The 16,380-nt window shown below is 36.5% G+C and overlaps 1 protein-coding gene across 13 annotated transcripts in view; it reads left to right on the forward strand.

Annotated features, from left to right (window-relative positions):
• LOC110521090 (gephyrin) overlaps window positions 1–16,380 on the forward strand; it is a 161,606-nt gene that overhangs the window by 81,988 nt on the left and 63,238 nt on the right. For all 13 annotated transcript variants that reach the window (XM_036976166.1, XM_036976173.1, XM_036976172.1 and 10 more), the window contains exons 5-6: window positions 2,853–2,947; window positions 12,232–12,298. In XM_036976166.1, the coding sequence (XP_036832061.1) occupies window positions 2,853–2,947; window positions 12,232–12,298 (162 nt within the window). The remainder of the gene's footprint in view (window positions 1–2,852; window positions 2,948–12,231; window positions 12,299–16,380) is intronic.

Here is a 16,380-nt window from a genome sequence, read left to right on the forward strand (position 1 = left end):
TCTCCTCTCTTCACAGGGTTCTCCTCTCTTCTCTTTCTCCTCTCTTCACAGGGTTCTCCTCTCTTCTCTTTCTCCTCTCCTCTCTTCACAGGGTTGTCCTCTCTTCTCTTTCTCCTCTCCTCTCTTCACAGGGTTCTCCTCTCTTCTCTTTCTCCTCTCCTCTCTTCACAGGGTTCTCCTCTCTTCTCTTTCTCCTCTCCTCTCTTCACAGGGTTCTCCTCTCTTCTCTTTCTCCTCTCCTCTCTTCACAGGGTTCTCCTCTCTTCTCTTTCTCCTCTCCTCTCTTCACAGGGTTCTCCTCTCTTCTCTTTCTCCTCTCCTCTCTTCACAGGGTTCTCCTCTCTTCTCTCCACAGGGTTCTCCTCTCTTATAATCCTTTTAGGTTCTAGATAGCACCTTTTTTTCTAATAATGTATTTTAATAGGTTATTGCCAATGGTGAGTGATTTGACCCAGAATGCTGTGTGTTCTTCAAGCCTCTACAGATGTACGATCTTAATTTGAGCCAGTTTGCTACACCATGAAAAATAACCCTGCAGCAAAAGGACATGAGAATTATTATGTGGATTGTAATTAATGGATTTTTTTTGTAAGGGTTGATACATTTTTAAAGTGGAAATTTCGAACTTTTAGAAGTGACTACAAGATTGTATGTTCTGCTGTGCAAGAAAATACTCCGCAGCAAAAAATTAAGATCCTACATCTGTAGTGTGACACCATGCCATGATACAGTACTCATATCTCTGTCTTCTAGTGTGGAAAGCAATGTGATTGTATTGTGGATGATCATACATTCTCTCTCCATCTATCTCTCTCTGTGTGTCTCTCTCTCTTCCTATCTCTGACTCACTCTTTCTCTCTGTCTCTGACTCACTCTTTCCCTCTCTCTCTGTTAATCTTTCGCGCTGTCTGTCTCTCGCTCTCTCTCTCTCCCTCTCTTTCGCTCTGTCTCTCTCTCTCTCTCGCTCTGTCTGTCTGTCTCTCTTTCGCTCTGTCTCGCTCTGTCTGTATCTGTGTCTCTATCGACTGTCTTTGTCTCTGTCTCTATCAATTCAAGGGGCTTTATTGGCATGGGAAATATATGTTAACATTGCCAAAGCAAGTGAGGTAGATAATATGCAAAAGCTAAATAAACAATAAAAATGAACAGTAAACATTTAACACACAGAAGTTTCAAAAGAATAAAGACATTACAAATGTCATATTTTATATATATATATATATATATATATATATATATATATATATATATATATATATATATATATATATATATATATATATATATATATATATATAGTGCTATCTCTGTCTCGCTCTTTCTCGCTGTCTCACTCTCTCTGGCTTTCTGTCTGCCTGTCGCGAGACAACATCGTTACAACACTGTATATATATCTATATATAATATGACATTTGTAATGTCTTCATTTTGTGGGCAGTGAGCACATAGCCTGTCTTCTCTTGAGAGCCAGGTTACCTACGGCGGCCATTCTCAATAACAAGGCTATGCTCACTGAGTCTGTACATAGTCAAAGCTTTCCTTAAGTTTAGGTCAGTCACAGTGGTCAGGTATTCTGCCACTGTGTACTCTCTGTTTAGGGCCAAATAGCATTCTAGTTTGCTCTGTTTTTTTGTTAATTCTTTCCAATGTGTCAAGTAATTATCTTTTTGTTTTCTCATGATTTGGTTGGGTCTAATTGTGCTGCTCTCCTGGGGGGTGTGTTTGTGAACAGAGCCCCAGGACCAGCTTGCTTAGAGGACTCTTTTCCAGTTTCATCTCTCTGTAGGTGATGGCTTTGTTATGGAAGATTTGGGAATCACTTCCTTTTAGGTGGTTGTAGAATTGAACAGCTCTTTTCTGGATTTTGATAATTCCCGGGTATCGTCCTAACTCTGCTCTGCATGCATTATTTGGTGGTCTATGTTGTACACGGAGGATATTTTTGTAGAATCCTGCATGCAGAGTCTCAATTTGGTGTTTGTCCCATTTTGTGAATTCTTGGTTGGTGAGCGGACCCCAGACCTCACAGCAATAAAGGGCAATGGGTTCTATAACTGATTCAAGTATTTCTCTCTCTCTGTCTCTCTCTGTCGCTATCTCTCTCTCTGTCTCTCTCTGTCGCTATCTCTCTCTCTGTGTCTCTCTCTGTGTCTCTCTCTGTCGTTCTCTCTATCTCTCTCTCTCTGTCTCTCGCTGTCTCTCTCTCTGTCGCTGTCTCTCTCTCTGTCGCTATCTCTCTGTCTCTCTCTGTCGCTATGTCTCTCTGTCTCTCTCTCTGTCGCTATCTCTCTGTCTCTATCTCTCTGTCTCTCTGTCGCTATCTCTCTGTCTCTCGTTGTCGCTATCTCTCTCTGTCGGTCTCTCTCTGTCTCGGTCTCTCTTTGTCTCTGTCTTTCTTTGTCTCTGTCTCTCTCTCTCTGTCGCTATTTCTTTGTCTCTCTCTGTCGCTATCTCTCTGTCGCTATCTCTCTGTCGCTGTCTCTCTCTCTGTCTCTCTCTCTGTCTCTCTCTGTCGCTATCTCTCTGTCTCTGTCTCTCTCTGTCGCTATGTCTCTGTCTCTCTCTGTCGCTATCTCTCTGTCTCTGTCTCTCTCTGTCGCTGTCTCTCTCTCTCTCTCTCTGTCTCTCTCTGTCGCTATCTCTCTGTCTCTCTCTCTCTGTCACTATCTCTCTCTCTCTGTCGCTATCTCTCTCTCTCTGTCTCTCTCTGTCACTATCTCTCTGGCTCTCTCTGTCTCTCTCTCTCTCTGTCGCTATCTCTCTCTGTCGATATCTCTCTCTGTCGCTATCTCTCTCTCTCTGTCGCTATCTCTCTCTCTCTCTCTGTTTTTCTATGTCTCTGTCTCCGTCAGGCCACTAAAGAGGTGATAGAGCGGGAGGCTCCAGGGATGTCTCTGGCCATGCTGATGGGTTCTCTCAATGTCACACCACTAGGCATGCTCTCTAGGTGAGACACACACTAACATGCATACAGTACATACACACTTACATGCATACAGCACACACACACTTACATGCATACAGTACATACACACTTACATACATACAGTACACACACACATACATACATACAGTACACACACACATACATACATACAGTACACACACACATACAGTACACACACACATACATACATACAGTACACACACACACCAGGCCCCCAGTGTCCAGTCTGGAGAGTGAAGTCACTCTGCTCTGCTGGTCGGGTAGTGTGTAGCATCCTAGCAGTGCCAAAAAAAAGCCCTAGAAAGCCTATGTAAATTACGATCGCCAGAACGTCTCTAAAATTAGTTTATTATTAATTATTTTAAAGTTCGCTACAAATGGAGATATTTCATTAAACAGTGATCCATTCTGACTACTAGATATTTAATTAAATAATGATCCATTCTGACTACTACATATTTAATTAAATAGTGATCCATAGTGATCCATTCTGACTACTACATATTTAATTAAATAGTGATCCATTCTGACTACTAGATATTTAATTAAATAGTGATCCATTCTGACTACTACATATTGTATTAAACAGTGATCCATTCTGACTACTAGATATTTAATTAAATAGTTATCCATTCTGACTACTAGATATTTAATTAAATGGTGATCCATTCTGACTACTAGATATTTAATTAAATAATGATCCATTCTGACTACTACATATTTCATTAAATAGTGATCCATAGTGATCCATTCTGACTACTACATATTTAATTAAATAGTGATCCATTCTGACTACTAGATATTTAATTAAATAGTGATCCATAGTGATCCATTCTGACTACTACACATTTAATTAAATAGTGATCCATTCTGACTACTACATATTTAATTAAACAGTGATCCATTCTGACTACTACATATTTAATTAAATAGTGATCCATTCTGACTACTAGATATTTAATTAAATAATGATCCATTCTGACTACTACATATTGTATTAAACAGTGATCCATTCTGACTACTAGATATTTAATTAAATGGTGATCCATTCTGACTACTAGATATTTAATTAAATAGTGATCCATTCTGACTACTAGATATTTAATTAAATAGTGATCCATTCTGACTACTAGATATTTAATTAAATAGTGATCCATTCTGACTACTAGATATTTAATTAAATAGTGATCCATTCTGACTACTACATATTTAATTAAATAGTGATCCATTCTGACTACTAGATATTTAATTAAATAGTGATCCATTCTGACTACTAGATATTTAATTAAATAGTGATCCATTCTGACTACTAGATATTTAATTAAATAGTGATCCATTCTGACTACTAGATATTTAATTAAATAGTGATCCATTCTGACTACTAGATATTTAATTAAATAGTGATCCATTCTGACTACTAGATATTTAATTAAATAGTGATCCATTCTGACTACTACATATTTAATTAAATAGTGATCCATTCTGACTACTAGATATTTAATTAAATAGTGATCCATTCTGACTACTAGATATTTAATTAAATAGTGATCCATTCTGACTACTAGATATTTAATTAAATAGTGATCCATTCTGACTACTAGATATTTAATTAAATAGTGATCCATTCTGACTACTACATATTTCATTAAATAGTGATCCATTCTGACTACTAGATATTTAATTAAATAGTGATCCATTCTGACTACTAGATATTTAATTAAATAGTGATCCATAGTGATCCATTCTGACTACTACATATTTAATTAAATAGTGATCCATTCTGACTACTACATATTTAATTAAATAGTGATCCATTCTGACTACTAGATATTTAATTAAATAGTGATCCATAGTGATCCATTCTGACTACTACATATTTAATTAAATAGTGATCCATTCTGACTACTACACATTTAATTAAATAGTGATCCATTCTGACTGCTACATATTTAATTAAATAGTGATCCATAGTGATCCATTCTGACTACTACACATTTAATTAAATAGTGATCCATTCTGACTACTACATATTTAATTAAATAGTGTTCCATTCTGACTACTACATATTTAATTAAATAGTGATCCATTCTGACTGCTACACATTTAATTAAATAGTGATCCATTCTGACTACTACATATTTAATTAAATAGTGTTCCATTCTGACTACTACATATTTAATTAAATAGTGATCCATAGGGATCCATTCTGACTACTACATATTTAATTAAATAGTGATCCATTCTGACTACTACATATTTAATTAAATAGTGTTCCATTCTGACTACTACATATTTAATTAAATAGTGATCCATTCTGACTACTACATATTTAATTAAATAGTGATCCATTCTGACTACTACATATTTAATTAAATAGTGATCCATTCTGACTGCTACATATTTAATTAAACAGTGATCCATTCTGACTACTAGATATTTAATTAAATAGTGATCCATTCTGACTGCTACATATTTAATTAAATAGTGATCCATAGTGATCCATTCTGACTACTAGATATTTAATTAAATAGTGATCCATTCTGAATACTACATATTTAATTAAATAGTGATCCATTCTGACTACTACATATTTAATTAAATAGTGATCCATTCTGACTACTACATATTTAATTAAATAGTGATCCATAGGGATCCATTCTGACTACTACATATTTAATTAAATAATGATCCATTCTGACTACTACATATTTAATTAAATAGTGATCCATTCTGACTACTACATATTTAATTAAATAGTGATCCATTCTGACTACTACATATTTAATTAAATAGTGATCCATTCTGACTACTACATATTTAATTAAACAGTGATCCATTCTGACTACTACACATTTAATTAAATAGTTATCCATTCTGACTGCTACATATTTAATTAAATAGTGATCCATAGTGATCCATTCTGACTACTAGATATTTAATTAAATAGTGATCCATAGTGATCCATTCTGACTACTACATATTTAATTAAATAGTGATCCATTCTGACTACTACATATTTAATTAAATAGTGATCCATTCTGACTGCTACATATTTAATTAAACAGTGATCCATTCTGACTACTAGATATTTAATTAAATAGTGATCCATTCTGACTGCTACATATTTAATTAAATAGTGATCCATAGTGATCCATTCTGACTACTAGATATTTAATTAAATAGTGATCCATTCTGAATACTACATATTTAATTAAATAGTGATCCATTCTGACTACTACATATTTAATTAAATAGTGATCCATTCTGACTACTACATATTTAATTAAATAGTGATCCATAGGGATCCATTCTGACTACTACATATTTAATTAAATAATGATCCATTCTGACTACTAGATATTTAATTAAATAGTGATCCATTCTGAATACTACATATTTAATTAAATAGTGATCCATTCTGACTACTACATATTTAATTAAATAGTGATCCATTCTGACTACTACATATTTAATTAAATAGTGATCCATTCTGACTACTACATATTTAATTAAACAGTGATCCATTCTGACTACTACACATTTAATTAAATAGTTATCCATTCTGACTGCTACACATTTAATTAAATAGTGATCCATAGTGATCCATTCTGACTACTACACATTTAATTAAATAGTTATCCATTCTGACTACTACATATTTAATTAAACAGTGATCCATTCTGACTACTACATATTTAATTAAATAGTGATCCATTCTGACTGCTACATATTTAATTAAATAGTTATCCATTCTGACTACTACATATTTAATTAAACAGTGATCCATTCTGACAGCTACATATTTCATTAAACAGTGATCCATTCTGACTACTAGATATTTAATTAAATAGTGATCCATTCTGACTGCTACATATTTAATTAAATAGTGATCCATAGTGATCCATTCTGACTACTACACATTTAATTAAATAGTTATCCATTCTGACTACTACATATTTAATTAAACAGTGATCCATTCTGACTACTAGATATTTAATTAAATAGTGATCCATTCTGACTACTAGATATTTAATTAAACAGTGATCCATTCTGACTACTACATATTTAATTAAACAGTGATCCATTCTGACTACTACATATTTAATTAAATAGTGATCCATTCTGACTACTACATATTTAATTAAATAGTGATCCATTCTGACTGCTACATATTTAATTAAACAGTGATCCATTCTGACTACTAGATATTTAATTAAATAGTGATCCATTCTGACTGCTACATATTTAATTAAATAGTGATCCATAGTGATCCATTCTGACTACTAGATATTTAATTAAATAGTGATCCATTCTGAATACTACATATTTAATTAAATAGTGATCCATTCTGACTACTACATATTTAATTAAATAGTGATCCATTCTGACTACTACATATTTAATTAAATAGTGATCCATAGGGATCCATTCTGACTACTACATATTTAATTAAATAATGATCCATTCTGACTACTAGATATTTAATTAAATAGTGATCCATTCTGAATACTACATATTTAATTAAATAGTGATCCATTCTGACTACTACATATTTAATTAAATAGTGATCCATTCTGACTACTACATATTTAATTAAATAGTGATCCATTCTGACTACTACATATTTAATTAAACAGTGATCCATTCTGACTACTACACATTTAATTAAATAGTTATCCATTCTGACTGCTACACATTTAATTAAATAGTGATCCATAGTGATCCATTCTGACTACTACACATTTAATTAAATAGTTATCCATTCTGACTACTACATATTTAATTAAACAGTGATCCATTCTGACTACTACATATTTAATTAAATAGTGATCCATTCTGACTGCTACATATTTAATTAAATAGTGATCCATTCTGACTGCTACATATTTAATTAAATAGTGATCCATTCTGACTACTAGATATTTAATTAAATAGTGATCCATTCTGACTACTACATATTTAATTAAATAGTGATCCATTCTGACTACTAGATATTTAATTAAATAGTGATCCATTCTGACTACTACATATTTAATTAAACAGTGATCCATTCTGACAGCTACATATTTAATTAAATAGTGTTCCATTCTGACTACTACATATTTAATTAAATAGTGATCCATTCTGACTGCTACATATTTAATTAAATAGTGATCCATTCTGACTACTACATATTTAATTAAACAGTGATCCATTCTGACTACTAGATATTTAATTAAACAGTGATCCATTCTGACTACTAGATATTTAATTAAATAGTGATCCATTCTGACTACTACATATTTAATTAAACAGTGATCCATTCTGACTACTAGATATTTAATTAAATGGTGATCCATTCTGACTACTAGATATTTAATTAAATAGTGATCCATTCTGACTGCTACATATTTAATTAAACAGTGATCCATTCTGACTACTAGATATTTAATTAAATAGTGATCCATTCTGACAGCTACATATTTAATTAAATAGTGTTCCATTCTGACTACTACATATTTAATTAAATAGTGATCCATTCTGACTACTACATATTTAATTAAACAGTGATCCATTCTGACTACTAGATATTTAATTAAATAGTGATCCATTCTGACTGCTACATATTTAATTAAATAGTGATCCATAGTGATCCATTCTGACTACTACATATTTAATTAAATAATGATCCATTCTGACTGCTACATATTTAATTAAATAGTGATCCATAGTGATCCATTCTGACTACTACATATTTAATTAAATAGTGATCCATAGTGATCCATTCTGACTACTACATATTTAATTAAATAGTGATCCATTCTGACTACTACATATTTTATTAAATAGTGATCCATTCTGACTACTACATATTTAATTAAATAGTGATCCATTCTGACTACTACATATTTAATTAAATAGTGATCCATTCTGACTACTACATATTTAATTAAATAGTGATCCATTCTGACTGCTACATATTTAATTAAACAGTGATCCATTCTGACTACTAGATATTTAATTAAATAGTGATCCATAGTGATCCATTCTGACTACTAGATATTTAATTAAATAGTGATCCATTCTGAATGCTACATATTTAATTAAATAGTGATCCATTCTGACTACTACATATTTAATTAAATAGTGATCCATTCTGACTACTACATATTTAATTAAATAGTGATCCATAGTGATCCATTCTGACTACTACATATTTAATTAAACAGTGATCCATTCTGACTACTACATATTTAATTAAATAGTGATCCATAGTGATCCATTCTGACTACTACACATTTAATTAAATAGTTATCCATTCTGACTGCTACACATTTAATTAAATAGTGATCCATAGTGATCCATTCTGACTACTACACATTTAATTAAATAGTTATCCATTCTGACTACTACATATTTAATTAAACAGTGATCCATTCTGACTACTACATATTTAATTAAATAGTGATCCATTCTGACTGCTACATATTTAATTAAATAGTGATCCATTCTGACTACTAGATATTTAATTAAATAGTGATCCATTCTGACTACTACATATTTAATTAAACAGTGATCCATTCTGACTACTAGATATTTAATTAAATGGTGATCCATTCTGACTACTAGATATTTAATTAAATAGTGATCCATTCTGACTGCTACATATTTAATTAAACAGTGATCCATTCTGACTACTAGATATTTAATTAAATAGTGATCCATTCTGACAGCTACATATTTAATTAAATAGTGTTCCATTCTGACTACTACATATTTAATTAAATAGTGATCCATTCTGACTACTACATATTTAATTAAACAGTGATCCATTCTGACTACTAGATATTTAATTAAATAGTGATCCATTCTGACTGCTACATATTTAATTAAATAGTGATCCATAGTGATCCATTCTGACTACTACATATTTAATTAAATAATGATCCATTCTGACTGCTACATATTTAATTAAATAGTGATCCATAGTGATCCATTCTGACTACTACATATTTAATTAAATAGTGATCCATAGTGATCCATTCTGACTACTACATATTTAATTAAATAGTGATCCATTCTGACTACTACATATTTTATTAAATAGTGATCCATTCTGACTACTACATATTTAATTAAATAGTGATCCATTCTGACTACTACATATTTAATTAAATAGTGATCCATTCTGACTACTACATATTTAATTAAATAGTGATCCATTCTGACTGCTACATATTTAATTAAACAGTGATCCATTCTGACTACTAGATATTTAATTAAATAGTGATCCATAGTGATCCATTCTGACTACTAGATATTTAATTAAATAGTGATCCATTCTGACTACTACATATTTAATTAAATAGTGATCCATAGTGATCCATTCTGACTACTACATATTTAATTAAACAGTGATCCATTCTGACTACTACATATTTAATTAAATAGTGATCCATTCTGACTGCTACATATTTAATTAAATAGTGATCCATAGTGATCCATTCTGACTACTACATATTTAATTAAATAGTGATCCATTCTGACTACTACATATTTAATTAAATAGTGTTCCATTCTGACTGCTACATATTTAATTAAATAGTGATCCATTCTGACTGCTACATATTTAATTAAATAGTGATCCATTCTGACTACTACATATTTAATTAAATAGTGATCCATTCTGACTACTACATATTGTATTAAACAGTGATCCATTCTGACTACTACATATTTAATTAAATAGTGATCCATTCTGACTACTAGATATTTAATTAAATAGTGATCCATTCTGTCTACTAGATATTGTATTAAACAGTGATCCATTCTGACTACTACATATTTAATTAAATAGTGATCCATTCTGACTACTAGATATTTAATTAAATAGTGATCCATTCTGACTACTAGATATTTAATTAAATAATGATCCATTCTGACTACTACATATTTAATTAAATAGTGATCCATAGTGATCCATTCTGACTACTACATATTTAATTAAACAGTGATCCATTCTGACTACTACATATTTAATTAAATAGTGATCCATTCTGACTACTACATATTTAATTAAATAGTGATCCATTCTGACTACTACATATTTAATTAAATAGTGATCCATTCTGACTGCTACATATTTAATTAAATAGTGATCCATTCTGACTACTAGATATTTAATTAAATAGTGATCCATAGTGATCCATTCTGACTACTACATATTTAATTAAATAGTGATCCATTCTGACTACTACATATTTAATTAAATAGTGATCCATTCTGACTACTACATATTTAATTAAATAGTGATCCATAGTGATCCATTCTGACTACTACATATTTAATTAAATAGTGATCCATTCTGAATACTACATTTGTTGTCACACAGGACCACGTGCTGACACAGACCAATCACGGGCCGGCAGGCTACGAAGAGGCTCCCTCCTTCCTGCCATAGACATTAAGGTTGACTTTCTCAGGCAGGATGAAAACGACTACATTGACCATGATCCCTTGCTAGTTAAGGCCACCTTCACCATGATCCGTAGTCATTTTTTTAGTGCCATTCAGCCCTTTTTAGCAATATGGTACGCTTCAAATTCTAATACTTAATGCGCCACCAGGAGTTTTACATTGGAATACGTGGATGACGTCAGCACTACAGTATCACTATCTACTGGTTTAATGTCTATGACACACACACACACACACACACGAACACACACACGAACACACACACACACACACACACACACACACACACGAACACACACACACACACACACACGAACACACACACACACACACACACGAACACACACACACACACACACACACACACACACACACACGAACACACACACACACACACACACGAACACACACACACACGAACACACACACACACACACGAACACGAACACGAACATACACACACACACACACACACACACACACACACGAACACACACACACGAACACACACGAACACACACATGAACACACACACACATGAACACACACACACACACATGAACACACACACACACACACACACGAACACACACACGAACACACACACACACACGAACACACACACGAACACACACATGAACACACACACGAACACACACACATGAACACACACTACACACACACACTAACACGCATACTGTACAAACACACTCATAGAGATACACACACACATGAATGTATACTGTGTACACACTCCTCATTAACGCACACACACCTTTCATTGTGTGAAACTCTAATACACACTCTCCTCTCTTGTGTGTAAGCAGACCTGTGTGCGGCATCCGCGGCAAGACGCTCATCATCAATTTACCAGGGAGCAAGAAGGGTTCACAGGTAACGTTAACACCTGCTAAACAGGACCACTTTAAAGGGCCAGACACAATGAAACATCTGACTGGTACTTTGCACCTCTGCAGTTAACTTTGTTGTTCACATAGAACAGTTCTAATTCTGATTTGCCACAAGGCAGTAGCTTGTTTGACTTGTGCCTGCTGTAGCTAATTTAACCTAACTAGCAAGCTGCACTAATGTTTTTGCTAGCTTGCTAGAATGTGTAGTACTAACTACATTGCCACAACTAGATAACTAGCGTCGCAACATTATAATTAAATCGCAATGGATTTGCTTTTCAAATGAAGCAGCTGCCTGTTAGCTGTCATTAGTATCTGCTAACCATGTGTATGTGACAAACAACATTTGATTTGATTAGCTTTGTTGTGATAGTAAACATTTAGCTAACATTAGCTAGCAAGCTAACTGGCACCGGCAGTATGTGTTAATTGAGAGTTCATTAAATGATTTATTCTTCATCTTGCTGGAAAAGCATTGGTAAAGTATTTAGTAAAGTATTTAGTAAAGTATTTAGTAAAGTATTTAGTAAAGTATTTAGTGTTATGTGCATTGTGCCGCACTTGCCACCCCATTCGTTTCATATGAAGTGTGTGACTGCCTTGCTCGCTAGCACGCTAACGTTAGCTAGCTAACTAATGAGCAGGTGAACATTATCAAATTGAATCTAACAAAAAAAAATCCTTCTTCAAGCACAAAACTCCTTAGCTAATTGTAAAATATATAGAGACTCGCTCTACAAAAAAAAATATATATATATATGTATTATGCAGTTTTATTGTTTTAATTAACAATCCTGATGAAAAGGTGTTGAATTATACTGTACCATAACACCTGTACTCATATCAGTGTTTCAGGGCCCTTATCCACAGGGCATCTCAGAGTAGGAGTGCTGATCTAGGATCAGGTGTCCCCGGTGTAGATCAGCACTCTCACATTTACTTTGATCAGTGTCATTGTGACTGAGTAGTTAGTCTCTTAACTCTTGGGAAAATGTGCACTGAGATTGTACCCGAATACAGCACACACACAATGCACACCATGAGCAGATCACTTTGTGTCCTTGCATGCTTTTGGGCGTGCGTGGCTACTGCGTGTGTTCCCACGCGCCCGTGTGTACTTGCACCGCTAGACTGCTCTACCCGCTACCTCGCCATCTGTCTGTCTGTCTCCCTCTCTCTAGCTCCTCTCTCTCTTCTCTGTCCCCTCTCTCTCCGCTGACCCCACATCTGTCTCTGTCTCATTACTGAGGCATTTCTACTGATCGATTTTATTATTTATTTTAATCAATTATGCCCCCTCTTCCCATCTGGTGCCATATTAGTGTCTTCCCCCATCAGGCCCCCAGTCAAACATAACTGTATGAACGGCCCATCACCCACTTTTATTACCTCTGATCCCACATCATAAAGACAGGGGAAACTGGGAGGGCTGAGGACAGAGTCAGGGCTGAGGACAGAGTCGGGGCTGAGGACAGAGTCGGGGCTGAGGACAGAGTCGGGGCTGAGGACAGAGTCGGGGCTGAGGGGACAGAGTCGGGGCCGAGGGGACAGAGTCGGGGCCGAGGGGACAGAGTCGGGGCCGAGGGGACAGAGTCGGGGCCGAGGGGACAGAGTCGGGGCCGAGGGGACAGAGTCGGGGCCGAGGGGACAGAGTCGGGGCCGAGGGGACAGAGTCGGGGCCGAGGGGACAGAGTCGGGGCCGAGGGGACAGAGTCGGGGCCGAGGGGACAGAGTCGGGGCCGAGGGGACAGAGTCGGGGCCGAGGGGACAGAGTCGGGGCCGAGGGGACAGAGTCGGGGCCGAGGGGACAGAGTCGAGGCCGAGGGGACAGAGTCGAGGCCGAGGGGACAGAGTCGAGGCCGAGGGGACAGAGTCGAGGCCGAGGGGACAGAGTCGAGGCAGAGGGGACAGAGTCGAGGCAGAGGGGACAGAGTCGAGGCAGAGGGGACAGAGTCGAGGCAGAGGGGACAGAGTCGAGGCCGAGGGGACAGAGTCGGGACAGAGTCGGGGCCGGGGGGACAGAGTCGGGGCCGGGGGGACAGAGTCGAGGCCGGGGGGACAGAGTCGAGGCCGGGGGGACAGAGTCGAGGCCGGGGGGACAGAGTCGAGGCCGAGGGGACAGAGTCGAGGCCGAGGGGACAGAGTCGAGGCCGAGGGGACAGAGTCGGGGCCGAGGGGACAGAGTCGAGGCCGAGGGGACAGAGTCGGGGCCGAGGGGACAGAGTCGGGGCCGAGGGGACAGAGTCGAGGCCGAGAGGACAGAGTCGGGGTGGGCTGGGCTCTGTGGCATGAGATCAAGCCCTTTGGGGTGTCTGATCTAGTGGTCCTGTCTCCAGTCGTCTCTTTTTTTCTTTTTTTTTATTTTCATTCTCCCATTCATCACTCACTCCCACTCACTCCCACTCACTCACTCTCACTCACTCTCACTCACTCACACTCACTCTCACTCACTCCCACTCACTCACACTCACTCCCACTCACTCACTCACTCACTCTCTCACTCACTCACTCACTCACTCACTCACTCACTCACTCTCACTCACTCACGCACTCACTCACTCACTCACTCACTCACTCCCACTCACTCACTCTCACTCACTCTCACTCACTCACACTCACTCTCACTCACTCCCACTCACTCACACTCACTCCCACTCACTCACTGTCACTCACTCACTCACTCACTCACTCACTCTCTCACTCACTCACTCACTCACTCACTCACTCACTCACTCTCACTCACTCACTCACTCACTCACTCACTCACACTCACTCACTCACTCACTCAATTCAATCTAACCATTTTATTGGCATGGGAAACATATGTTTACATTGCCAAAGTAAGTGAAATAGATAATAAACAAAAGTGAAATGAACTATAATAAAATGAACAGTAAACATTACACTCACAATAGTTGCAAAAGAATAAAGACATTTAAAATGTCATGTCTATTATACAGTGTTGTAACAATGTGCAAATAGGTAAAGTACAAAAGGGAAATGTAACATAAATATGGGTTGTATTTGCAATGGTGTTTGTTCTTCACTGGTTGCCCTTTTCTTGTGGCAACAGGTCACAAATCATGCTGCTGTGATGGAACACTCTGGAATTTCACCCAGTAGATATGGGAGTTTATCAAAATGTGATTTATTTTAGAATTCTTTGTGGATCTGTGTAATCTGAGGGAAATATGTGTCTCTAATATGGTCATACATTTGGCAGGAGGTTAGGAAGTGCAGCTCAGTTTCCACCTCATTTTGTGGGCAGTGAGCACATAGCCTGTCTTCTCTTGAGAGCCAGGTCTGCCTACGGTGGCCTTTCTCAATAAGAAGGCTATGCTCACTGAGTCTGTACATAGTCAAAGCTTTCCTTAAGTTTGGGTCAGTCACAGTGGTCAGGTATTCTGCCACTGTGTACTCTCTGTTTAGGGCCAAATAGCATTCTAGTTTGCTCTGTTTTCTCATGATTTGGTGGGTGTAATTGTGTTGCAGTCCTGGGGCTCGTTGGGGTGTGTTTGTGAACAGAGCCCCAGGACCAGCTTGCTTAGGGGACTCTTCTCCAGGTTCATCTCTCTGTAGGTGATGGCTTTGTTATGGAAGGTTTGTGAATCACTTCCTTTTAGGTGGTTGTAGAATTGAACGGCTCTTTTCTGGATTTTGATCATTAGTGGGTATCGGCCTAATTCTGCTCTGCATGCATTATTTGGTGTTTTACATTGTACTTTGAGGATATTTTTGCAGAATTCTGCATGCAGTCTCAATTTGGTGTTTGTTCCATTTTGTGATTTTTGGGGAGATGGTGTGCAATCCCCAGACCTCACAACCATGAAGGTTCTATAACTGATTAAAGTATTGGTATGTCAAATGGTATGTTCCTTTTGATGGCATAGAAGGCCCTTCTTGTCTCTCAGATCGTTCACAGCTTTGTGGAAGTTGCCTGTGGCGCCGATGTTTCGGCCAAGGTATGTATAGTTTTTTGTGTGCTCTAGGGCAAAGGTGTCTACATGGAATTTGTGTTTGTGGTGCTGGCGACTGGACCTCTTACTGAGATTTACTATCAGGGAC

Source organism: Oncorhynchus mykiss, chromosome 4 (genome assembly GCF_013265735.2).
Source record: "Oncorhynchus mykiss isolate Arlee chromosome 4, USDA_OmykA_1.1, whole genome shotgun sequence".
Taxonomy (NCBI): Eukaryota; Metazoa; Chordata; class Actinopteri; order Salmoniformes; family Salmonidae; genus Oncorhynchus; species Oncorhynchus mykiss.